At 46.4% G+C, this 24,962-nt stretch overlaps 1 protein-coding gene across 2 annotated transcripts in view; it reads right to left on the bottom strand.

Annotated features, from left to right (window-relative positions):
• Window positions 1–276: 276 nt before the first annotated feature.
• The window catches only part of KRIT1 (KRIT1 ankyrin repeat containing), a 50,245-nt gene continuing 25,559 nt past the window's right edge, over window positions 277–24,962 (bottom strand). For both annotated transcript variants that reach the window (XM_069729409.1, XM_069729407.1), the window contains exons 3-18: window positions 21,204–21,362; window positions 19,108–19,267; window positions 18,392–18,484; window positions 17,393–17,522; window positions 15,246–15,489; window positions 12,203–12,318; window positions 10,667–10,810; window positions 10,257–10,413; window positions 9,821–9,928; window positions 9,305–9,461; window positions 8,201–8,352; window positions 7,341–7,507; window positions 7,047–7,134; window positions 6,590–6,796; window positions 897–1,013; window positions 277–514 (exon numbers count right to left, since the gene is read on the bottom strand). In XM_069729409.1, the coding sequence (XP_069585510.1) occupies window positions 425–514; window positions 897–1,013; window positions 6,590–6,796; window positions 7,047–7,134; window positions 7,341–7,507; window positions 8,201–8,352; window positions 9,305–9,461; window positions 9,821–9,928; window positions 10,257–10,413; window positions 10,667–10,810; window positions 12,203–12,318; window positions 15,246–15,489; window positions 17,393–17,522; window positions 18,392–18,484; window positions 19,108–19,267; window positions 21,204–21,305 (2,232 nt within the window). In that variant the 5' untranslated portion in view covers window positions 21,306–21,362 and the 3' untranslated portion in view covers window positions 277–424. The remainder of the gene's footprint in view (window positions 515–896; window positions 1,014–6,589; window positions 6,797–7,046; window positions 7,135–7,340; window positions 7,508–8,200; window positions 8,353–9,304; window positions 9,462–9,820; window positions 9,929–10,256; window positions 10,414–10,666; window positions 10,811–12,202; window positions 12,319–15,245; window positions 15,490–17,392; window positions 17,523–18,391; window positions 18,485–19,107; window positions 19,268–21,203; window positions 21,363–24,962) is intronic.

The following is a 24,962-nucleotide window of genomic DNA, read 5'->3' as shown; positions in this document are numbered from 1 at the left end:
GGAAGAGGTGAGTCTTCAGGTTCTTTTTGAAGGTTTCTATGGTAGGCGAGAGTCTGATGTGTTGGGGTAGAGAGTTCCAGAGTATGGGGGAAGCACGGGAGAAGTCTTGTATGTAGTTGTGGGAAGAAGAGATGAGAGGGGAGTAGAGAAGGAGGTCTTGTGAGGAAGGTTATACCTTCTTTAACTGTTTTACCTTCATGGCTTGATACGCAAATTCGAAAACTGATCGCAGAAAGACTTTAATGTAAGCAATAAAGCAGCAGACAACATTTTATCTATTTTTTTTTAATAAATATAACATTTTTTACAGCATTTCTATCCAGAATCAAAAAACAAGAGGCGTGTACAAAAATACATGAGAAAAGCTGATAAATGAGCAGCATCTGCAGCAGGAGCACATGGGACTGGGGGCGTCTAGTCCCGGCTATCCATAACCGTAGCGCTCGGTCAGGTTCTTATCTCCAGGCACTAACTGACCGCTCAGCTTCATCAGGAGCTTCACCACCAGGCCAGCCTATCATAGAAGTAGGACAAGAATATGACACAGGTATACAGCAGGAAACAAATATAATTTTTTACCATTTTGATTTTTAAGCAACTGATAAAATGTAGGTTAAAAGGAGGAATTTTGCAAACAGTCTTGATTTGCTTTACTTTTTTGCAAATTTGCCACCTGGCACTTTACAACGATGGCTGCGATGTCCTGCAATTTTGCACCAAAGCATAACATTTAATTATCATTAAAAAAATAATTGCATGAAAACTCGTTTGTAGGTAGAAGTGTGATACAAGTCGAACTGGAGACCTTCAACATCTACTAAACAAAAAAGTGCAACAAGCGAGAGCGGACATGTCCCACCTACATCTATATCTATTAAGCGCTATTCGGCTCTCACCTGTTTTGTGTGAACGATGAAGCTCATGCGGTTCTCCATGCTGTGGATCTGGAAGCAGGTATCACCGTCTCCCAGCTGCCACTTAAAGCAGCCAAACTTTAGGCTAATTAAAAGAGCCTGAAAAAAAAAAAAAAAAGTAAACCAGCTGAGATGTAATACAGCTCCATCGTACGCTGCTGGACTGACAGCAATTCTCCACAGATAAATCAGAACAGACATTATAAAATAAGTGAAATTCTTTTATTACGCCATCTGATAGGGGGTCTTTCTTCCTGCAGCTCCAGGGAACAGCTATGGGGGCTTCTTTTGCCCCTGCTTATGCTAACCTGTTCCTGGGGCTGTGGGAGAGAGACCTCTCCCTGCCGGATCAGTCGTCGCCGATGTGCCGTGTTCTTTCATGGACGCGGTACATCGACGACATTTTACTGATCTGGCAGGGGTCACAGGATGATCTGGAAGATTTTATAACATCCTTGAATAATAATGATTTAAGTATATATATTACGTATAAATACAATCCAGAGACCATTGAGTTATTGGATGTATTATTACGTAAGGACGAAAAAGGAGAGGTACAAACCAATATTTTCCGCAAGCCAACTTCCACCAACATGCTGCTGCAGGCGTCCTCATCACATGATTCAATCGGTTCCCACTGGGCAGTTTCTGCGCCTTCGCAGATTGTGCTCAGTGGACGAGGATTTTGCCATTCAGGCGGAAGACTTGAAACTACGTCTACGGGAGCGGGGGTACAGTAACCGCCTGATTAAAAAAGCCTTTAATAGGGCTAAACATGCGTCAAGAAACACCTTACTTTATGGCCCTAAAGATTTTAAAAAAGACCAAAATATGGTCAGATTTGTGACGAATTACCATTCACAGTTTGCCCGCATGAGAAATATTATGGATAAATCGTGGCATATTTTGAGGGCAGATCCAGTGATTGCTAAATTTTTACCAGCAAAGGCAGCTATAACAGCCAGGAGATCAAAAAATCTACGCGACCACTTGGTATATAGCCACTATGCTGCGGAGTCCCATAGCACTTTTTTGGACCACATGCCAACACGACAGGCATGTTCCTCATGTGGTCGCTGCGTCGCTTGTGTAAATATTGAAAAAAACAATAACTTTGAGAGCCTGAGAGCCAAGATGGCTCTCGGTCTTATAAGATAAAAAAATGGATAACTTGCACAAGTCGGTACGTGATCTATTATGGAGTATGCCCATGCCGCAAGATCTATATTGGTATGACCAGTAGGCAACTAAAAATACGTGTCAGAGAGCACGTGTTGGGCATAGCGGCCACAGCAACTGTGAACGATGTTCAGTCATTAAAAACAATTCCCCGTCATTTTAGACAGTATCGTAACTGTGATGGGGTCCTATTTAGGGTTCGTGGCATTGATATCCTTGATACTGGTATTCGGGGAGGGAATGTGACTAAGAGATGGGCCCAACTTGAGTCCAGGTGGATATGGACCTTGGGTACCATATATCCATCTGGACTCAATGAAAATATTAGCTACGCCTCTTTTCTGTAGTCCTATCCTGTCACCTGTCGACTGTTACTGACGTATCTCCCACCATCTCTATGTGTTTTTTAACTATTGTTTTTATATTTCTTTTAGATCTTGTTTTTGTGTTATGTATCGTGCTTCACGTTGATTGCCAGTTTGCTGAAAATTGCTGTGGCAGAAAAAGGATACTAATAAATGATGTAATAATGACGGAAAAGCAAGTCATGGCCCTTAATTGGAGACCAGAATATCACCCAATTGCCTGCTGTCTACTTATATATCGATTTGTTATGTATTTATTCTTATTGCAATAATTTAGTGGGTTAGTGTGGGTGTCCTTCTCCTAAGAATATTCTATTAGTCCGGTTATTCTCATATTAGTTGCCCGGTAATAGGTTAATTGGTATCATGGGTTTTGTGATCACGACGGTGTATATAGATGTGCAGTATGACAGCCTTTGATCCCAGTGTCCTTTCCCCTGTACGCGCATGTTGCCTACTTCTGGCCACTCCTGCCGGCTTTCGGCGTCTGGTGACGTGGCGGGGGGTTTTCCCCTGCTCCGCTCACGCTGTGACGCCGACTGGCGTCGCTGGTAGCTGGGCAACATGGCGCGTCACTTCCGGGGCGGACACTCTACATCCGGTTTGCGGCGTACCACGCTGCATCCCGGAACTATAAAAAGACAGGGATCACTGCACTCAATAGGCCCCTTGAAAAAGGAGTCCGAAACGCGCGTCGGGGCTGACGCACGTAGTCCAGTGGCAACGGCAATATAGATGCTACTTCATTGAATGGTAATTATAATGTCCCCTTTTTTATATAGGCCTCTTGTGGGCTTTACGGGGGTTGTGTTAGGATGATATTAGCCTGAGTAGTGGCACATAGGGCAGGAATTTGTCTTAATTGTTACAACATACCATGGTGTTTTATTGTAACATTGCCCGGTATTAATACCTGTAATTGGAGTCAGCTGATTGTCGCAGGACGCTGTGCGTTAACACTGGTGATGGTGTGATATATGTTGGTGGTTCTATTTCCCTAAGGATTGGCAGTATGTTTTTAAATGTAGTTGTATTAATAAAATGATGGCTTTTATACTGATATCATTGCCTTTTGATCATCTTTTTTTCGGAATCTATGTAGTAGTTGATGATAGGCCACATTAATCCTATATAACGCATGGTTATAAATTTGTAAATTATTAATTACTTTACCATGGTTTTTTGTCATACAGGTCCTTCTCAAAAAATTAGCATATAGTGTTAAATTTCATTATTTACCATAATGTAATGATTACAATTAAACTTTCATATATTATAGATTCATTATCCACCAACTGAAATTTGTCAGGTCTTTTATTGTTTTAATACTGATGATTTTGGCATACAACTCCTGATAACCCAAAAAACCTGTCTCAATAAATTAGCATATCAAGAAAAGGTTCTCTAAACGACCTATTACCCTAATCTTCTGAATCAACTAATTAACTCTAAACACATGCAAAAGATACCTGAGGCTTTTATAAACTCCCTGCCTGGTTCATTACTCAAAACCCCCATCATGGGTAAGACTAGCGACCTGACAGATGTCAAGAAGGCCATCATTGACACCCTCAAGCAAGAGGGTAAGACCCAGAAAGAAATTTCTCAACAAATAGGCTGTTCCCAGAGTGCTGTATCAAGGCACCTCAATGGTAAGTCTGTTGGAAGGAAACAATGTGGCAGAAAACGCTGTACAACGAGAAGAGGAGACCGGACCCTGAGGAAGATTGTGGAGAAGGACCGATTCCAGACCTTGGGGAACCTGAGGAAGCAGTGGACTGAGTCTGGTGTGGAAACATCCAGAGCCACCGTGCACAGGCGTGTGCAGGAAATGGGCTACAGGTGCCGCATTCCCCAGGTAAAGCCACTTTTGAACCATAAACAGCGGCAGAGGCGCCTGACCTGGGCTACAGAGAAGCAGCACTGGACTGTTGCCAAGTGGTCCCAAGTACTTTTTTCTGATGAAAGCAAATTTTGCATGTCATTCGGAAATCAAGGTGCCAGAGTCTGGAGGAAGACTGGGGAGAAGGAAATGCCAAAAGTCCAGTGTCAAGTACCCACAGTCAGTGATGGTGTGGGGTGCCATGTCAGCTGCTGGTGTTGGTCCACTGTGTTTCATCAAGGGCAGGGTCAATGCAGCTAGCTATCAGGAGATTTTGGAGCACTTCATGCTTCCATCGGCTGAAATGCTTTATGGAGATGAAGATTTCATTTTTCAGCACGACCTAGCACCTGCTCACAGTGCCAAAACCACTGGTAAATGGTTTACTGACCATGGTATTACTGTGCTCAATTGGCCTGCCAACTCTCCTGACCTGAACCCCATAGAGAATCTGTGCGATATTGTGAAGAGAAAGTTGAGAGACGCAAGACCCAACACTCTGGATGAGCTTAAGGCCGCTATTGAAGCATCCTGGGCCTCCATAACATCTCAGCAGTGTCACAGGCTGATTGCCTCCATGCCACGCCGCATTGAAGCAGTCATTTCTGCCAAAGGATTCCCGACCAAGTATTGAGCGCATAACTGAACATTATTATTTGTTGGTTTTTTTGTTTGTTATTAAAAAACACTTATTTGATTGGATGGGTGAAATATGCTAATTTATTGAGACAGGTTTTTTGGGTTATCAGGAGTTGTATGCCAAAATCATCAGTATTAAAACAATAAAAGACCTGACAAATTTCAGTTGGTGGATAATGAATCTATAATATATGAAAGTTTAATTGTAATCATTACATTATGGTAAATAATGAAATTTAACACTATATGCTAATTTTTTGAGAAGGACCTGTATATATCTATTGGCCATCTGATAAGGACAAGAGGCAGGGCAAGCACAGCCACAATGGACAAGGCGGGGCCGGGGCTCAGCGGACAAGGCGGGGCACAGAGGAAAAGGCGAAGCACAGCGGAAAAGGCGAAGCACAGCGGAGAAGGCGAAGCACAGCGGAAAAGGCGAAGCACAGCGGAAAAGGCGAAGCACAGCGGAGAAGGCGACGCACAGCGGAAAAGGCGAAGCACAGCGGAGAAGGCGACGCACAGCGGAAAAGGCGAAGCACAGCGGAAAAGGCGAAGCACAGCGGAGAAGGCGACGCACAGCGGAAAAGGCGAAGCACAGCGGAGAAGGCGAAGCACAGCGGAGAAGGCGAAGCACAGCGGAGAAGGCGAAGCACAGCGGAGAAGGCGAAGCACAGCGGAGAAGGCGAAGCACAGCGGAGAAGGCGAAGCACAGCGGAGAAGGCGAAGCACAGCGGAAAAGGCGAAGCACAGCGGAAAAGGCGAAGCACAGCGGAAAAGGCGAAGCACAGCGGAGAAGGCGACGCACAGCGGAAAAGGCGAAGCACAGCGGAGAAGGCGAAGCACAGCGGAGAAGGCGACGCACAGCGGAAAAGGCGAAGCACAGCGGAAAAGGCGAAGCACAGCGGAAAAGGCGAAGCACAGCGGAGAAGGCGAAGCACAGCGGAAAAGGCGAAGCACAGCGGAAAAGGCGAAGCACAGCGGAGAAGGCGACGCACAGCGGAAAAGGCGAAGCACAGCGGAAAAGGCGAAGCACAGCGGAAAAGGCGGGCACAGCGGAAAAGGCGAAGCACAGCGGAAAAGGCGAAGCACAGCGGAGAAGGCGAAGCACAGCGGAGAAGGCGACGCACAGCGGAAAAGGCGAAGCACAGCGGAAAAGGCGAAGCACAGCGGATAAGGCGAAGCACAGCGGAAAAGGCGAAGCACAGCGGAAAAGGCGAAGCACAGCGGAAAAGGCGAAGCACAGCGGAAAAGGCGAAGCACAGCGGAAAAGGCGAAGCACAGCGGAAAAGGCGAAGCACAGCGGAAAAGGCGAAGCACAGCGGAAAAGGCGAAGCACAGCGGAAAAGGCGGGCCCGTGGCACAATGGAAAAGGCGGGGCCGTGGCACAGCGGAAAAGGTGGGCCGGGGCACAGCCACGGTGGAAAGGGCAGGCCCTGGTCACAGCTTCGGCGGAAAAGGCAGTCCTGGGGCAAAGCCACGGCGAAAAAGGTGGGGCCACTATGTATTAAGGGGCAATGTGTGCTTGGCTCTATTGTTGGGAAAACCCTTCTAGATTTTGTTGTGGTCCATGGTAACTGGCCCCAACGCCTTCACTTTCCATCACAATTTACCTTTGTCTCCAGGTTGAGGAGGTGTAGCCCTTTATTATTCACACCCACAAACACCCGGATGACCTTGTGACTGCTGGAAGTCGCCTTTGTGAAGATCTGTCCTGTGAAGAACGCGGCTCCGTAGGTGGGAATATCCCAGCAGTTCTGCAGGAACATGCGCTGTAGATGGTGCATTTCCTTGCTCACCCCTTCACTGGTACTCAAACTCTGCAGTAGACATAACGCAAACAATGCACAGGATGACCACAGCGACCACTACAGGGGAAATGGAGTATTACATGCGGTTATTCAAATAAACATGGAAGGGCCGGTTTCCCTAGAGTTCCTTGCTGTCGGCTCTTCACCTTGGTCTATATATATCAGAACTCCGCCTGTTGGTAATGTCCGCATTGGACGGGCTATGAAACGTACAAGCCCCGGACGGTTTCCTATGACTAACGGCCGGATGCAGCCTCACCTTGTACTCATGGAGGATGCGGTTGGTCCAGTGAGGGGCTTTACTCTTCACCTTAGTGATTGGCACAATAGATTTTAAATTTTCTTCACTGGAAAAAAAATAAAACATAAAATATGATAGATCTATAATTCTGATATCCCATAATGCATTGCATCAAGATCATCCCCCCCACTACACCTGCGACCAAGCTCTATACAGCAGCGGGGGAACGCAGCAAGATGCAGGGTTCTTACGAATGAGCAGCAACCAGCAGAACTGTGCATGCAGCTGTGGAGGTGGCTGGAGCTGACTCACTTCATGAATCCTTGCTTGTGCTTCTTGCTCTCATAGTTGCCATATACGATCTGCAGGAGGAGGCTGGCCAGTGTGATCAGCTTCACGTCTGCCGCTGGATAGAAACCTTTCAGGAGGTTGTATCGCGCTTCGTCGAAAAGGATCAGAATAGACAGAGGATCCTCGATCTGTAGAGACAATATAGAAACACCTGAGAAAGCCTGTGAGTCCGGCCAACCACGCCCATACATACAGAAAGCCTGTGAGTCCTGCCAACCCCACAAACAGAAAGCCTGCAAGTCCTGCCAACCATGCGCACACATACAGAAAGCCTGTGAGTCCTGCCAACCCCACCCCACAAACAGAAAGCCTGCAAGTCCTGCCAACCATGCGCACACATACAGAAAGCTTGTGAGTCCTGCCAACCATGCGCACACATACAGAAAGCTTGTGAGTCCTGCCAACCCCACCCCACAAACAGAAAGCCTGCAAGTCCTGCCAACCATGCGCACACATACAGAAAGCCTGCGAGTCCTGCCAACCATGCCCACACACACAGTAAACCTGCGAGTCCTGCCAACCCCACCCCACAAACAGAAAGCCTGCAAGTCCTGCCAACCATGCCCACACATACAGAAAGCCTGGGAGTCCTGCCAACCCCACCCCCACATACAGAAAGCCTGTGAGTCCTGCCAACCCCACCCCACAAACAGAAAGCCTGGGAGTCCTGCCAACCTCACCCCACAAACAGAAAGCCTGGGAGTCCTGCCTACCTCACCCCACAAACAGAAAGCCTGGGAGTCCTGCCTACCATGTCCACACATATAGAAAGCCTGCACGTGTCCTGGCTACGTACAGTGAAAGCACTTTTTCTCGCTTACATTTTTCTCTACGTCTAGTGGTAGCTTTACATCCCTGCGGAGAAAGAGTTGCGGGGTCTCCCTCTGGGGGTCCAGGTTGGTGAGTTCATTTACTATTTCTGCCCAGTCTCTGATGTGCTGTAAGGGCTTGTGGAATGGCTTCAGCTGCAGGCCTAAAATAAGAACACGAGACAGTACAAATTACAGAGAGTTTTAATATTAAACCAGTAGTAAAATCGATCATCGCAGTCAATTATTTTTTATTTCTTAATACATGTATTTGGGGCTACAAATCATTTTTGCAATCAGGTTTCATGAAAAATGTAGCACTGTTTGGCTTTTGCAGGCTTTTTTTCCCGGCACATTCAAATTTGATGTTGTCTGTGGTCATAATGCAACTGATGGGAGTGTAGAAAGTGACAGATAAAGAAGTTACAGACTTTCCCTTCTTTCAGACCACCAGAACGATCTCACTGATGGATTCTCAGTTAACTCATTCTGCAGCACAGACATTAGATTCTACAGAAGTCAAATGGTGCAAATTTTTAATGAAACCTAAATGCAAAAATGACTTTTGGCCCTAAATACAAACATTTAGGTTTTAAAATGTTATATATATATTTTTATGTATTTATTTATATTAAAAAGTAATACGAAAAAGTAAAATAAATGGTTTGATTCAACCTGCACAAAATAAATCCTCACAGTTCTGGTCGATGTAAAAATTTAAAAAAAGTTACGAATCTCAGAAAGTGGCGGTGCAGACCAATTTAAATTTTTTTTTTTTAACCAAAATTCTGATTCTTTTAAGCCATTAAAATATATATATATATATATATATATATATATATATATATATATATATATAAAAAACAACAACAAAAAACAACAACCCACAGTGAGCTCAACGGCTGAGCAGCTCGAGCTGTCAATTTGTGCAGAGCCGCTGATTGGCTGCAGCGCTGCTGATGTGAAGTCAGACAATAGACACTGGGAGCAGCGGCGGACAATCAGCTGGTGATGGCGAGTAGAGATGAGGGTTTTTTTTTTTTCTTGCAGCCTTGAGACAAAACAGGATAACCCGCTGTCGTGATGAGATTTCTGACAAGTCTACAATGTTCTTACTGATATTCTCTGAGCAGATCCAAATAGCAAAAAACTGCTGAGTCTCCTGGGACAGACGCATCCCCTCCATGATCTGCTGCACCGTCGTGTTATTTCCGTGCTTCAACTCCACGGAGCGGTACGAGCTGTCCATGCGATAGATCCGAACCTTTTCATACTGATGTAAGGAAAAACAAAACAAAAACACAATATGAACAAGGCCTAAAAATGCTGCATATGTAATCAGCGCACAACAGTGGATCAGCGTCTGCTCCACAATCTCCGGAATAAAACTCCAAGGATTTAATATACTTGTATATATCAGATGATGAAAGTGCGGCTCTCTGCAGCCACCACCAGGGGGAGCTCTCTGAAGACAGATTTTGCATTCACTCCAATGTATAACTATGTACACAGCGAGCTGCGGCCGTACATGGAGGTCACAGAAATCTTGGTTCAGTAGCCAAGTTGACAAAAAAAAACCAAACGTTTAAACATTCTGCTAATTCACTTTTTTTTTATCCCTTTCAAACTTACAGGTTTATTAAGAGAATTCTTCAGCAGCTCGGTCGTCTCCTCCCATTTACTCTGCTTGTTTTCTTCACATATGTCCAAGGGCGACCGTCCTTGTTGGTCCGTTATATGCTGGAAAAAAAAATAAAAAAATAAAGATGTTGGATAAAGGAAGAATGAAGAATTGCAGGGGATGCATGGAGCAGGCTCAGAAGCGGAGCCTGCGCCATATACAACGGGTGCTGGCTGTATTATACAGGCAGTGATCAGAGCTAGCTCCAATCACTGCTGCTGTCAATCTCCGGCGTGACTGCGAGGAATGACCGTTATGGCGCTTATCACCCCCCCATTCAGGCTTCTGGAAAAATTCCTTATAACTGGTCACCAAAAATCCCAAATTTAAAGGGGTTTTCTGTTGACCAAAATTTTTTGGTCATTTCCCCCTCTCCTATCCCATTACCCGGTCCGTCTCTGGGTGATTGAGAAGGATCTGGACTATATCAGCATGGCCGCCTCCGGCTGCGAAGTGAAGCGGTGAGCTGAGCTGTCCGTTCAGCAGGTTTGGGTTGCATTTTCCGCTGTCCAGTAGCATGCTGGTCGCCTCCACCTTCCCATACCTTGTCAAGAAAGATTACGGAGAATTAGTCATTATATAAAAAGTTGCTTTCTGCCAGAAACAGCGCCACATCCATGTACAGGTGATGCCTGGTACTGCATGTCAGCACCATTGACGGAAAAAGATCAGAGCTGCAATACCACAAACAACCTGAGGTCAGGTGTGGCGCTGTTTTTGGAAGCCTGTACATCACCCATTTAGTTGTTGGGGGTATCGAATGTTTGCGGAAAAAATAATCCGTGTAAGTTGCTTACCAGCAGGCGTAATGGATGGGTGCCCACTGGTCGTTGTCCAGCTGGTTGACCGAAAATCCTTCATCTAGTAATTTGGTCAGCAAGGCGCTGTCCCCTTCGCAGGCGCTGCGGTGCAACGGGAAGTCGTCCACCCACTGGCGCTCCCTAGTGAACAAAACTAGGAATTGTCTTTCAATGGTGAAAAGGTTTCCGTGTTCCATGCTTTTTTTTTACACATATTACAATCTTTAGTAAAATAAACTTCGTAATCTTGCAATTTTCACTCTGACCACTAGGACTTTTTATTTTTTTTACACTTTTTTAAAACTCCTACTTCCTGTCTATTCGGAAACAGTTTTCAGCAGTTTCCTTATCAGCAGAGGCAAAAAAAAAACAACAACGGATAACATAGGATCCACCAATCACAATAGGCGATTTCACGGCTGACCTCCTCCCCTTCCAATCACACGCTCATTAAATGCTTCAATAAAAAAAAAAACGTAGAGTCAGAGTCTGTTAATTGCAGCTAATTTATGTGTGTATATCCTGAAAGGAGCCCTAAATAGCCCCATGTGCAATGTGAAAAATTTCTCTTTTTTTTTTTTTTTTTTTTAAAGAAAAATTGATATTTAAAAAAAATAATTAAAATTTGCCACAAAATTGTTAAAAATATTTTTAACCCCATTTAAACAACAGGTCATTTTCTGGTGAAATTATTGAAAATATATAATGAAAAAACAAACCAAAAACAAACCAAAAACTACACATATCCTCGTTTAAAGCAAAGCAACAAAAAAAAAAAGAAATACAAGTCTGCTCCATCAAACTATAAAATTACTTAACCTGCATGAAAAAACGCTGGTAAAAAAAAAAGAAAAAGAAAAAGAAACTTAAAAATGTCAGCGATTAATAAAAGGCAAGTAAAACCGTGTTCATAACCCAAAAAACGACACTCATCAACTGAAAATTAAGAAAATGTTCCGGGCCTCAGAAAACGGCGACAAACTAATTTTAGTTTTTTTTATAAACTTCTGAGTTGTTTTCATGGTAGTAATAATAATAATAATAATAATAATAATAATAAGCTATATGGGTTTTGTATTGTCGGAATCAAACTGACCGGGAGAATGATGGTACCAAATCATTTTTACACTAAAAACAAAAAAATAATGTTTGAATTGTATTTTTTTCATCAATATTCCACACTTTTTTCTTGACATTTCTCAGCACATTATATGGTAAAATTTACCATTCAAAACGGACAACTCGTCCCGCAAAAAAAAAAAATTATATATACACACGAATACGGAGAGTAAAAAAAAAAAAAACAAAAACAAAAAAAACCAGGAGAGCAAAAAAAAAAAAAAAATGAAGGGAAAATGCAGAAATCCCCACCAAAGCCTGTCCTATCCCCAGCTGAGTGTTTGTTGCAATGCACCAGTATTGGCAATTCCTGTTCCCCTCCATAATGATGGATCCTACATAAAGATCGAGCTTCCGCTGGCGGATTATGCCAGTAAAGTCTATGGAGTCACACGAGAGGTCAGTGCGTCGTACTTGTCTTCCATGACGCAGCTCATGCTCCTCTGCCACTTGTCTCTCTTTGGGATCTGGATTTTGGAGTAGTCCGGCGCACCGAGCCCAAAGTAAGGGTTAATCACCACTTTATCAACCTGCCGATACAGTGAATTAAAAAAAAAAAAAAATATATATATATATATATATATATATAAGACATAGCATACAGCTCTCCCTCCTTAATAGAACTACAATTACCAGCATGCCTAACAGGACACTACAGTTCCGAACAGACCAACAGCCATAAAGCTAGCTTACAGAAATCTGCGTACCCTTTAAGACTCATTTGCAGCCATTGGTCAGGTGCATCAAAAAACAAAAGAAAACAACCAGTATTGTGTTCACAGCTCCTGTGCAGAACTAGGTGTTTCTATGGTTACAGACTACAAAACAAATCCTGTGTCGTCTGATCCTGCAGTCATGTGTTACTCCTTGCCTTCTTCCTCTTCTACAGACAGATGCTAGAGATGACTGCATGGTAATCCGTTTATAATCAGTAGCCATAGCGACACATGCCGTGTTTTTGGACTATAAGACGCACTTTTTTCCTCCAAAATGTTGGAGGAAAATGGAGGGGTGCGTCTTATAGTCCGGATGTACCTGCTGTGGATGTAAAGGCGTGTGGAGGGAGGGGAGGCGGCAGGGGTGGAGGATCGGGTCACAAGAGGCAGGAGTCGGCTGTTGCAGCTATCACTGTGCCCGCTGTTAAAGAAAATGAATATTCACTGCTCCCCACGACCATTGTCCCTCCCACCTCTATGCACTGAAGCCGGGGCATGGACCATGGGGAGCTGTGAATATTCATTCCCTTTAATAGCGGGCACACGTGATCGCCCAGCAGCTGCAGAAATCCGACGGCTGTGGCTAACACTGGGCCTGCTATTAAAGAAGATGAATATTCACTGCTCCACAATCCCAGGCGTGGGGAGGCCATGTATACCAGGATGGGGACCATGTATACCTGTATGGTGATGAGGGGGCCATGTATACCAGGATGGGGATCAGGGGATCATGTATATACCAGGATGGGGATGAGGGGGCCATGTGTACCAGGATGGGGATGAGGGGGCCATGTGTACCAGGATGGGGATGAGGGGGTCATGTATACCAGGATGGGGACCATGTATACCAGTATGGTGATGAGGGGGCCATGTATACCAGGATGGGGATCAGGGGATCATGTATATACCAGGATGGGGATGAGGGGGCCATGTGTACCAGGATGGGGATGAGGGGGCCATGTGTACCAGGATGGGGACCATGTATACCTGTATGGTGATGAGGGGGCCATGTATACCAGGATGGGGATCAGGGGATCATGTATATACCAGGATGGGGATGAGGGGGCCATGTATACCAGGATGGGGATCAGGGGATCATGTATATACCAGGATGGGGATGAGGGGGCCATGTGTACCAGGATGGGGATGAGGGGGCCATGTGTACCAGGATGGGGATGAGGGGGCCATGCGTACCAGGATGGGGATGAGGGGGTCATGTATACCAGGATGGGGACCATGTATACCAGTATGGTGATGAGGGGGCCATGTATACCAGGATGGGGATCAGGGGATCATGTATATACCATGATGGGGATGAGGGGGCCATGTGTACCAGGATGGGGATGAGGGGGCCATGTGTACCAGGATGGGGACCATGTATACCAGTATGGTGATGAGGGGGCCATGTATGCCAGGATGGGGATGAGGGGTGCATGTATGCCAGGATGGGGATGAGGGGGGCATGTATACCAGGATGGGGACCATGTATACCAGTATGGTGATGAGGGGGCCATGTATACCAGGATGGGGATGAGGGGGCCATGTATATACCAGGATGGGGATAAGGGGGCCATGTATACCAGGATGGGGATGAGAGGGTCATGTATATACCAGGATGGGGATGAGAGGGCCATGTGTACCACGATGGGGATGAGGGAGCCATGTGTACCAGGATGGGGATGAGGGGGCCATGTGTACCAGGATGGGGATGAGGGAGCCATGTGTACCAGGATGGGGATGAGGGAGCCGTGTATACCAGGATGGGGATGAGGGGGCCATGTGTACCAGGATGGGGATGAGGGGGCCATGTACCGTATATACCTGGATGGGGATGAGGGGCCATGTATATACCAGGATGGGGATGAGGGGGCCATGTATATACCAGGATGGGGATGAGGGGGCCATGTATATACCAGGATGGGGATGAGGGGGCCATGTGTACCAGGATGGGGATGAGGGGGCCATGTACCGTATATACCTGGATGGGGATGAGGGGGCCATGTATATACCAGGATGGGGATGAGGGGGGCATGTATATACCAGGATGGGGATGAGGGGGCCATGTGTACCAGGATGGGGATGAGGGGGCCATGTATATACCAGGATGGGGATGAGGGGGTCATGTATATACCAGGATGGGAATGAGGAGGCCATGCATATACCAGGATGGGGATGAGGGGGCCATGTGTACCAGGATGGGGATGAGGAGGGCATGTATATACCAGGATGGGGATGAGGGGGCCATGTGTACCAGGATAGGGATGAGGAGGGCATGTATATACCAGGATGGGGATGAGGGGGCCATGTACCGTATATACCTGGATGGGGATGAGGGGGCATGTATATACCAGGATGGGGATGAGGGGGGCATGTATATACCAGGATAGGGATGAGGGGGCCATGTATATACCAGGATGGGGAATCAGTACAGAATCTGCTGCTTACTCCTATAACAGTGTCAGCAGCAGATCCCCCCTCCCCCACATAACAGAGAATCATGACCACATTTTGTACTTCAATTTTTTTCCTATTTTCCTCCTCTAAAAGCTAGGTGTGTCTTATAGCCTGGAAAGTATGGTAGTTCTGCATAGGGCCAGCATACCCAAGATGGTAATTTCTTTTGACAGCTAATGAGCTGCAAACCTAAAAAATGAAAACAGGCTTAAGGGATCTCTACAATAACGTCTACATTAAACCTCACTTATGGGGAACAGTCCAATTCGGAGCCCCGGCACACATACCCTGTTAGTATACTGCAGATCGGATCCAAACAAAGGGTTGAGAATGCACACGTCTGCTTTCTCCAGAGCCATCATTTTGCTCTTGATTTCCAGGGCGGTGTATCCCATGTGAAGCGAATCTTCAGATTTCCCGGACTCTGTGGAATACGCTGGATTGGTCACATTGGTCTTTATCCGTTCTAGAGGAGACGGACGGAATAGAGCAGAAATGGCGTGTGATTTTGTGTGTTGTTCATCCAGCCACCTGCATAAAGAAAAGAGTGAAAAGGGGAATATTATTATTATTTACAACCATAGTTTTTAAACTGCAATTATTCTACATCCTGTATTATACTCCAGAGCTGCACTCACTATTCTGCTGGTGCAGTCACTGTGTACATACATTACAGTACTGATCCTGAGTTACATCCTGTATTATACCCCAGAGCTGCACTCACTATTCTGCTGGTGCAGTCACTGTGTACATACATTACTGATCCTGAGTTACATCCTGTATTATACTCCAGAGCTGCACTCACTATTCTGCTGGTGCAGTCACTGTGTACATACATTACAGTACTGATCCTGAGTTACATCCTGTATTATACCCCAGAGCTGCACTCACTATTCTGCTGGTGCAGTCACTGTGTACATACATTACATTACTGATCCTGAGTTACATCCTGTATTATACTCCAGAGCTGCACTCACTATTCTGCTGGTGCAGTCACTGTGTACATACATTACTGATCCTGAGTTACATCCTGTATTATACCCCAGAGCTGCACTCACTATTCTGCTGGTGCAGTCACTGTGTACATACATTACAGCACTGATCCTGAGTTACATCCTGTATTATACCCCAGAGCTGCACTCACTATTCTGCTGGTGCAGTCACTGTGTACATACATTACATTACTGATCCTGAGTTATATCCTGTATTATACCCCAGAGCTGCACTCACTATTCTGCTGGTGCAGTCACTGTGTACATACATTACTGATCCCAAGTTACATTCTGTATTATACTCCAGAGCTGCACTCACTATTCTGCTGGTGCAGTTACTGTGTACATACATTACATTACTGATCTTGAGTTACATCCTCTATTATACCGCAGAGCTGCACTCACTATTCTGCTGGTGCAGTCACTGTGTACATACATTACATTACTGATCCTGAGTTACATCCTGTATTATACCCCAGAGCTGCACTCACTATTCTGCTGGTGCAGTCACTGTGCACATACATTACATTACTGATCCTGAGTGACATCCTGTATTATACCCCAGAGCTGCACTCACTATTCTGCTGGTGCAGTCACTGTGTACATACATTACATTACTGATCCTGAGTTACATCCTGTATTATACCCCAGAGCTGCACTCACTATTCTGCTGGTGCAGTCACTGTGTACATACATTACTGATCCTGAGTTACATCCTGTATTATACTCCGGAGCTGCACTCACTATTCTGCTGGTGCAGTCACTGTGTACATACATTACATTACTGATCCTGAGTGACATCCTGTATTATACCCCAGAGCTGCACTCACTATTCTGCTGGTGCAGTCACTGTGCACATACATTACATTACTGATCCTGAGTGACATCCTGTATTATACTCCAGAGCTGCACTCACTATTCTGCTGGTGCAGTCACTGTGCACATACATTACATTACTGATCCTGAGTGACATCCTGTATTAGGCTGCCGTCACACTAGCGGTATTTGGTCAGTATTTTACATCAGTATTTTTAAGCCAAAACCAGGAGTGGAACAATTAGAGGAAAAGTATAATAGAAACATATGCACCACTTCTGCATTTATCACCCACTCCTGGTTTTGGCTTACAAATACTGATGTAAAATACTGACCAAATACTGCTAGTTTGACGGCAGCCTTATACTCCAGAGCTGCACTCACTATTCTGCTGGTGCAGTCACTGTGTACATACATTACATTACTGATCCTGAGTTACCTCCTGTATTATACTCCAGAGCTGCACTCGCTATTCTGCTGCTGCAGTCACTGTGTGCATACATTGTATTACTGATCCTGAGTTACACCCCAGAGCTGCACTCACTATTCTGTGAAATCTCAGGGCAGTAGCGGCACATGTGACCTCTGTGCTGCCCTTTGGTCACCCCCATAATAACTATCCTTACTTATCCAGAGCCATGAGCATACGGGCGGTGACTGTAGAGAAGTGACTGCTGGTCTCGCTGCACACTCTCATGATGTCCTGCAGGCAGTAAAACACGGGGCCCCCAGGGTTGTAGTTAGTCTTGGAATTATCTAAATAAAAAAAACCCCAAGAGAAACATTAATGATTGTGCAAAGTTTGTACATGTTCACACCGGCAAACACAAAACTTTAGTTTGCGCTCTTATAATGTGTTGTTAATAGATCATTCCTGTCTCCACTTTTGCAATCATTTTAGTTTCTTGCTCCAATACATCCGTTTTTTTGTACACAGCTGTTATGCAGATCTATGCAGCTCCATGGTAACAAACCCTATGTAGTCTGATCCCGCAGTCTCCTGCTTCTTGCAAAGTTGCGAGTATGATTGCAAGATCATACAAAAGGGTTTATTTATTAAAATTGGGACACATTTGTCTGCATAGGAGCTGCAGACAGAAAACGGTAGGGGATTTATTAAATGAAAACTATTTGCATAAGTGGCTTCAATTTTCTGTTTCAGATGCTTTGGAGGAATAAAGGTTGACATAACTTTTACCTTGTTGAAAGTTTGGGCCAATAATCTATACCTTAAATTAACTTTTATTTATTTTGTCTGTTTCTATAGCGCCAACATATTGCACAGAGGTTAAACCCAAGGAGCTCACAATCTAATTTCCCCATCCCGAGAAAAATGCTACCTTTTTTGTGGAGATCCGATGTGCCAGTCATGAGAAAACAAGAGTAGAAGATCTATGTAAATCAGACAGGAAGTGCACTAGTGGCGCATCAACGCAGCCTCCACTGCACTTCCTGTTTGATTTGCATATACCTTCTACTCTTGTTTTCTCATGACTGGCACATCGGATTTCCACAAAAAAGGTATCATTTTTATCAGGGGACAATTGCCTATACAGCTGCACCACTACTTCCATAAGAAAAATCTGCCGACAAAATCCCTTTAAGAATATTTTCAGAGCGTTCACCTTTGACAGAGGTTGGGACCAGGAAGAGAGTGGCTTCTTTACCGGCCTTTTCACCATCCAGAGGAAACTTGTTCATTATTACAACTCTTTTGCCTGCAGGATACAATTTAAAAAAAAAAAATTAAAAACAAAACAATAAATATAGAGGATATTGTGTAATATTCTAAATAAAGATTTATTAGAAGGGAAGGCTTTAAAATAAAATAAAAATTGTCTGTCCCTGTATCTATATGTACTTGCTTGCATCTACCCCCATTAATCCTTCAGCCAATTTACAGTCTGCAGCGTGAGTGTATATATGGTACAAGGCCTGAGATCTGCAGCAGCAGAGATGCTGGTAGACTACACATGATCAGTTGCAAAAATTAAAAATGGCATTGAGCGCCGGCACTTTAAAAGGGCGAGTTATGCTTTTTTCGACTATTCATGAATCATTGGTACAGCAAAGTTAAGAAACTTTGCAATATTTTAAGAAAAATGCCCCTTTCCACACTTATCCTTACTTCTTCCCACCTGATTTAGCATGATAAAAAAAAAAACCTGCTCAAATCTGTCTACAGATCTGTCTTCAGTGAGGGATCTAGATTACATCGGCTGCCTGCAGAAGTCTAAGGAGAATGAAATCAACATGTAGATTGGAAAATCTTGGCAATCGATGTGATGTTCTGGCATATATCAGGTCTCTTCCACATTTCTGTCATGCATTTTATCCTCACCTTTAACCCCCTGATTGGATGGAGAGATTTGTCTTGTGGTTTCCAGCACATAGTCCAGTATCTCCTGGGATTTGTCTCTCTCTCCCGGGAGATTGGTTTCCAACAAAACTTTTCTCCGTTTCTTCTTCTGCCCTTCTATTGGCAACTCAATCATTAAGATCTGTCAAGAAAGTATAAAAAAATAAAAAATATAATCAGTCATGAAACCGAGAAGAAGTCAGGGAAGAGGCTGACAGCAGAGAGGAATAGCGGAGGTAGTATCATTAATATCTGCTGTCAAATATGAGCATTCTAATACATGGCCGTCATCTAGCAGGGAAAGATACATTACAGGGAGCCGGTTACACCACCAGGAAACAGGCCTGGGGCCTGACGGACGAGGGAGCCTGGGGGCTCGACGACACCTGACGGACGAGGGAGCCTGGGGGCTCGACGACACCTGACGGACGAGGGAGCCTGGGGGCTCGACGACACCTGACGGACGAGGGACCCTGGGGGCTCGACACCGCCCGACGGACGAGGGAGCCTGGGGGCTCGACACCGCCCGACGGACGAGGGAGCCTGGGGGCCTGACGACGACTGACGGACGAGGGAGCCTGGGGACTCGACACCGCCTGACGGACGAGGGAGCCTGGGGGCCTGACGGACGAGGGAGCCTGGGGGCTCGACACTGCCTGACGGACGAGGGAGCCTGGGGGCTCGACACTGCCTGACGGACGAGGGAGCCTGGGGGCTCGACACTGCCTGACGGACGAGGGAGCCTGGGGGCTCGACACTGCCTGACGGACGAGGGAGCCTGGAGGCTCGACGGCACCTGACGGACGAGGGAGCCTGGGGGCTCGACACTGCCTGACGGACGAGGGAGCCTGGGGGATCGACACTGCCTGACGGACGAGGGAGCCTGGGGACTCGACACTGCCTGACGGACGAGGGAGCCTGGGGGCTCGACGACAACTGACGGACGAGGGAGCCTGGGGGCTCGACACTGCCTGACGGACGAGGGAGCCTGGGGGCTCGACACTGCCTGACGGACGAGGGAGCCTGGGGGCTCGACACTGCCTGACGGACGAGGGAGCCTGGGGGCTCGACACTGCCTGACGGACGAGGGAGCCTGGGGGCTCGACACTGCCTGACGGACGAGGGAGCCTGGGGGCTCGACACTGCCTGACGGACGAGGGAGCCTGGGGGCTCGACACTGCCTGACGGACGAGGGAGCCTGGGGGCTCGACACTGCCTGACGGACGAGGGAGCCTGGGGGCTCGACACTGCCTGACGGACGAGGGAGCCTGGGGGCTCGACACTGCCTGACGGACGAGGGAGCCTGGGGGCTCGACACTGCCTGACGGACGAGGGAGCCTGGGGGCTCGACACTGCCTGACGGACGAGGGAGCCTGGGGGCTCGACACTGCCTGACGGACGAGGGAGCCTGGGGGCTCGACACTGCCTGACGGACGAGGGAGCCTGGGGGCTCGACACTGCCTGACGGACGAGGGAGCCTGGGGGCTCGACACTGCCTGACGGACGAGGGAGCCTGGGGGCTCGACACTGCCTGACGGACGAGGGAGCCTGGGGGCTCGACACTGCCTGACGGACGAGGGAGCCTGGGGGCTCGACACTGCCTGACGGACGAGGGAGCCTGGGGGCTCGACACTGCCTGACGGACGAGGGAGCCTGGGGGCTCGACACTGCCTGACGGACGAGGGAGCCTGGGGGCTCGACACTGCCTGACGGACGAGGGAGCCTGGGGGCTCGACACTGCCTGACGGACGAGGGAGCCTGGGGGCTCGACACTGCCTGACGGACGAGGGAGCCTGGGGGCTCGACACTGCCTGACGGACGAGGGAGCCTGGGGGCTCGACACTGCCTGACGGACGAGGGAGCCTGGGGGCTCGACGACACCTGGTGGAGAAGGGAGCCTAGGGCCGCCAAGTGGAACTGTGGCTGACAGTCATGCAATGATGGCAGGGGAGGCTCACACTGTTATAGGAAGATGGTAGTGGTGGCTGTGGCTGGCGTGGTCACAGAGCGGCATGGCTGGCGCGGGCACGGCCTTAAATGTACAGGCACATGAACGGGCGCACACAATTGTTTCTTACCTCATACAGTTTTGCTCGATATTCCCGTGAATTGAGGCTTCCAGCATTTTTTGGACGGATCACGGCTACATGTGCCTCTTCTGTGTCGGTCGGGCTGCCCATAGTGATGATGCCCTGGTTGGTCAATGAGTAAAAATAGAATAGAAGTGCAAGTCTGGCCTGCAGAAAAAAAAAAATCAGGTAAGGAGGCATCATCATGTACGGTTACTCATCTTTACAGCGCTAGATCCAAGATCAGCACTGTGGCTCCAAGATGAGGGGCGTTTCTCGGCAGCCTCTGATCTCCACTTATTCCTGTAAGTTATTGCTCCCATTTGCCTTGAACCTTATGTTTATGATTATTGGTGATATCAAACTGTATGCAGATCATTCAGCTGACAGCTAAACTATGCTATCTACCTGCGGTATTTGCTAACATATCTAAAGCCGTGGATGGAGATCCCTGAAATTTGTGCCACTCTTATTAATGTGGTCTCTGGACTTAAAAACATTATGCCCCCCCAATTTACCTATATGTCATGACGAACCAGAGCCACTAGAGGGCTGACTGGACTAATAAGATTAGTAATAATAATAATGATATGATATTCTTGATGGGATTGTCCACCTGGGAAACTTATCCATTACAAGTTACGGGTGCATAGAAACACCCAGAATGTTTCCAGAATGTCTCCTTTCTGCCTGAGGCTTCCAGTAACTCTTATCTGTCTGCATTCTCCTACACGTCTTCAGTCTGCCTGTGGCTTCCAGTTAGCATGAGGTCTCCTTTCTGTCTGAGGCTTCCAGGAACTGTTATCTGTCTGCAGTCTCCTACACATCTTCTGTCTGCTTCCAGTAAAGGTACCGTCTCACTAAACGATATCGCTAGCGATCCGTGACGTTGCAGCGTCCTGGCTAGCGATATCGTTCAGTTTGACACGCAGCAGCGATCAGAATCCTGCTGTGATGTCGTTGGTCGCTGCAGAAAGTCCAGAACTTTATTTCGTCGCTGGACTTCCTGCTGACATTGCTGAATCGGCGTGTGTGACACCGATTCAGCGATGTCTTCGCTGGTAACCAGGGTAAACATCGGGTTACTAAGCGCAGGGCCGCGCTTAGAAACCGATGTTTACCCTGGTTACCATCCTAAAAGTAAAAAAAACAAACGCTTCATACTTACCTTCGGCTGTCTGTCCCCGGCGCTCTGCTTTCCTGCACTCACTGTGAGCGCCGGCCAGCTGGAAAGCAGAACGGTGACATCACCTCTCTGCTTTCCGGCTGCCCGGCGCTCACAGCCAGTACAGAGAAGCACAGCGCCGGGGACAGACAGCGGAAGGTAAGTATGTAGTGTTTGTTTTTTTTTTACTTTTACGATGGTAACCAGGGTAAACATCGGGTTACTAAGCGCGGCCCTGCGCTTAGTAACCCGATGTTTACCCTGGTTACCGGCATCGTTGGTCGCTGGAGAGCTGTCTGTGTGACAGCTCTCCAGCGACGCTGCAGCGATCCGGATCGTTGTCGGTATCGCTGCAGCGTCGCGTAGTGTGACGGTACCTTAACTCTGATACGTGTGTGTAGTCAGTCTGCGACTTCCAGTAACTCTGCTACCTGTGTGCGGTTTCCAAGACGTCTGCTGTCTGCCTGAGGCTTTACGTAACTGCTAAGTTTTTCTCGTGTGCAACACTCGCCTGATGACAGATGCAAGTGACCCATGTTCCCACCTGGACATTGGACCCTCTCCATTTGCAGATGACGGAGATGAGCCATTTGATAATCAAAACAGCATCTAAAGTGGTTAAATGTCCAAAATTGGAATTTCCAGGGTGGGACACCAGTAAAAAGGCTCCAATCTGGACTGCAGCCCTTTAGTGAGCTCTATAAAAAGGGGTATTGGTGGTCACTACGGGGCTAAATACTTTAAAGCGTTTCAGGGCTTGCAGAGCGATATTTGCTGAATGAGGGCCCGAAAGCCAATTTAATTTTTTTTTTTTTTTTACATTGCAGGCTCTCCTTCCCCAAACTCTGGCAAATAGTTTCCCATTAATATTACCGGAAGTTATGTTAGGTGTGTGTGTGTGGAGATATATGGTGGTAGAGGGAGAGTGTATAGATGGGGCATAAAAAACAAAAAGAAAAAAGATAAAGAGGGTAATGAACAAACAGGACACCCTTTTAATATAATGAAGGACGTCCACAGAATAAAGCAGCCGCAAGCTGGAAAGCGACTGCGGATGATTTCATATAGACATTGCTATGAGCATCTCCTGCCTCTGAATAAATGATGGGCCAGGGATCGATGCCGTCATTTAAGCCGCTATTAATAACAGGCAGAAAATAAAATGTTAAAAATAAGGAGAAAAATCAATGAAGAGGAACAAAACAGAACACAAAATGTCAGTGAGCGCGGAGGGAAGAGAACGACGCTGACAGATCGGTAAGAAATTATAGTGTCCAAGGGAGCAGATTGATGATTTTTGTAGGGACCCGCATCCTCCACCAACTGTAAAGAGAAACTTGGAGGAGTGAGCCAATAATAATGATGAATCACAAGGACAATCGTTTTTTGGAGGGGGCAAGGGGGGGGGGGTGAAAATTAGGTCAGGCCTAGGCTTAAAGAAGTGGACAGGGGGTCATGAAAAGGGGAACCTTTCAATCAGGCCCCCAGCATCTTGCTAGTCTACCAAACTGGATAACCCCTTCTTAATAAATATAGTCAGGCGCAGTAAATAAGTGCATACTGCATAATTGCCTGGAGCAGATCCCTCAATCTTCAATCTGTCGGTCTCGGCGGTAACATAACATTATGTCACGTGACCACTGCAGCCAATCAGTGGCCATTGATTGACTGTAGCAATAAGTATCCCACCAGAGAAGACTGCACTGCAGGAATTGAGAAGGTTGCAGCAGTCACGAGGCCTAATGTGATGCGACTGCTGAGAGAAACAGCGGAAAGCTTGCAGAGGTGCTGATCCCGGGGATTAAGTATAGAGATCTTTTTTTTTTTTTTTAAATATCACACTGGAGATATTAGGAAAGGAGTCTTCTAGGAGTGGATAACCCTTTAAAGGGCAAAGGCCAAAATTCCTTCAATGTTGGGGACGTAGGCAATAATATCTTAAGGAACAGAAGAATGTTTTAAGTTTTTGCTCTGTTGTCTCGGAGGGAGAAAAAAACAGAAGGGAGGAGAAAATAAAAAGGGAGGAGAAAAAAGTGAAAGAAAAAGAGAAAACAAACAAACAGAGGAAGAAGAACAAAGTGAGGAAGAAAACAAAGAGGAAGAAAAACAAAGGAAGAAAAACAGAGAGGAAGAAAAACAAAGAGGGAGGAAGAAAAAGAGGGAGAAAAACAAAGAGAAAAAAAACAAAGCTAGAGAGAGAGGAAGGAAAACAGTAAGAGAGAGAGAGAGAGAGAGATAGAAAGGAAAACAAAGAAAAACAAAGAGAGAAAGGAAGAAAAACAAAGAAAAAACAGAGCTAGAGAGGAAGAAAAACAGAGAGAGAGAGGAAGAAAAGCAAAGAGAGGAAGGAAAACAAAGAAACAGGGGAAGCAAAACACAGAGGAAGAAAAACAGAGGAAGAAAAACAGAGGAAGGAAAACAGAGGAAGGAAAACAGAGGAAGGAAAACAGAGAGAGGAAGAAAAACAAAAAGAGGAAGAAAAACAAAGAGGAAGAAAAACAAAGAGGAAGAAAAACAGAGAGAGGAAGAAAAGCAGAGAGAGAGAGGAAGAAAAACAGAGAGGAAGAAAAACAAAGAAACAGGGGAAGCAAAACACAGAGGAA

This window comes from Ranitomeya imitator, chromosome 6 (assembly GCF_032444005.1).
Source record: "Ranitomeya imitator isolate aRanImi1 chromosome 6, aRanImi1.pri, whole genome shotgun sequence".
Lineage (NCBI taxonomy): Eukaryota > Metazoa > Chordata > Amphibia > Anura > Dendrobatidae > Ranitomeya > Ranitomeya imitator.
This window is presented reverse-complemented; position numbering and strand designations above follow the sequence as displayed.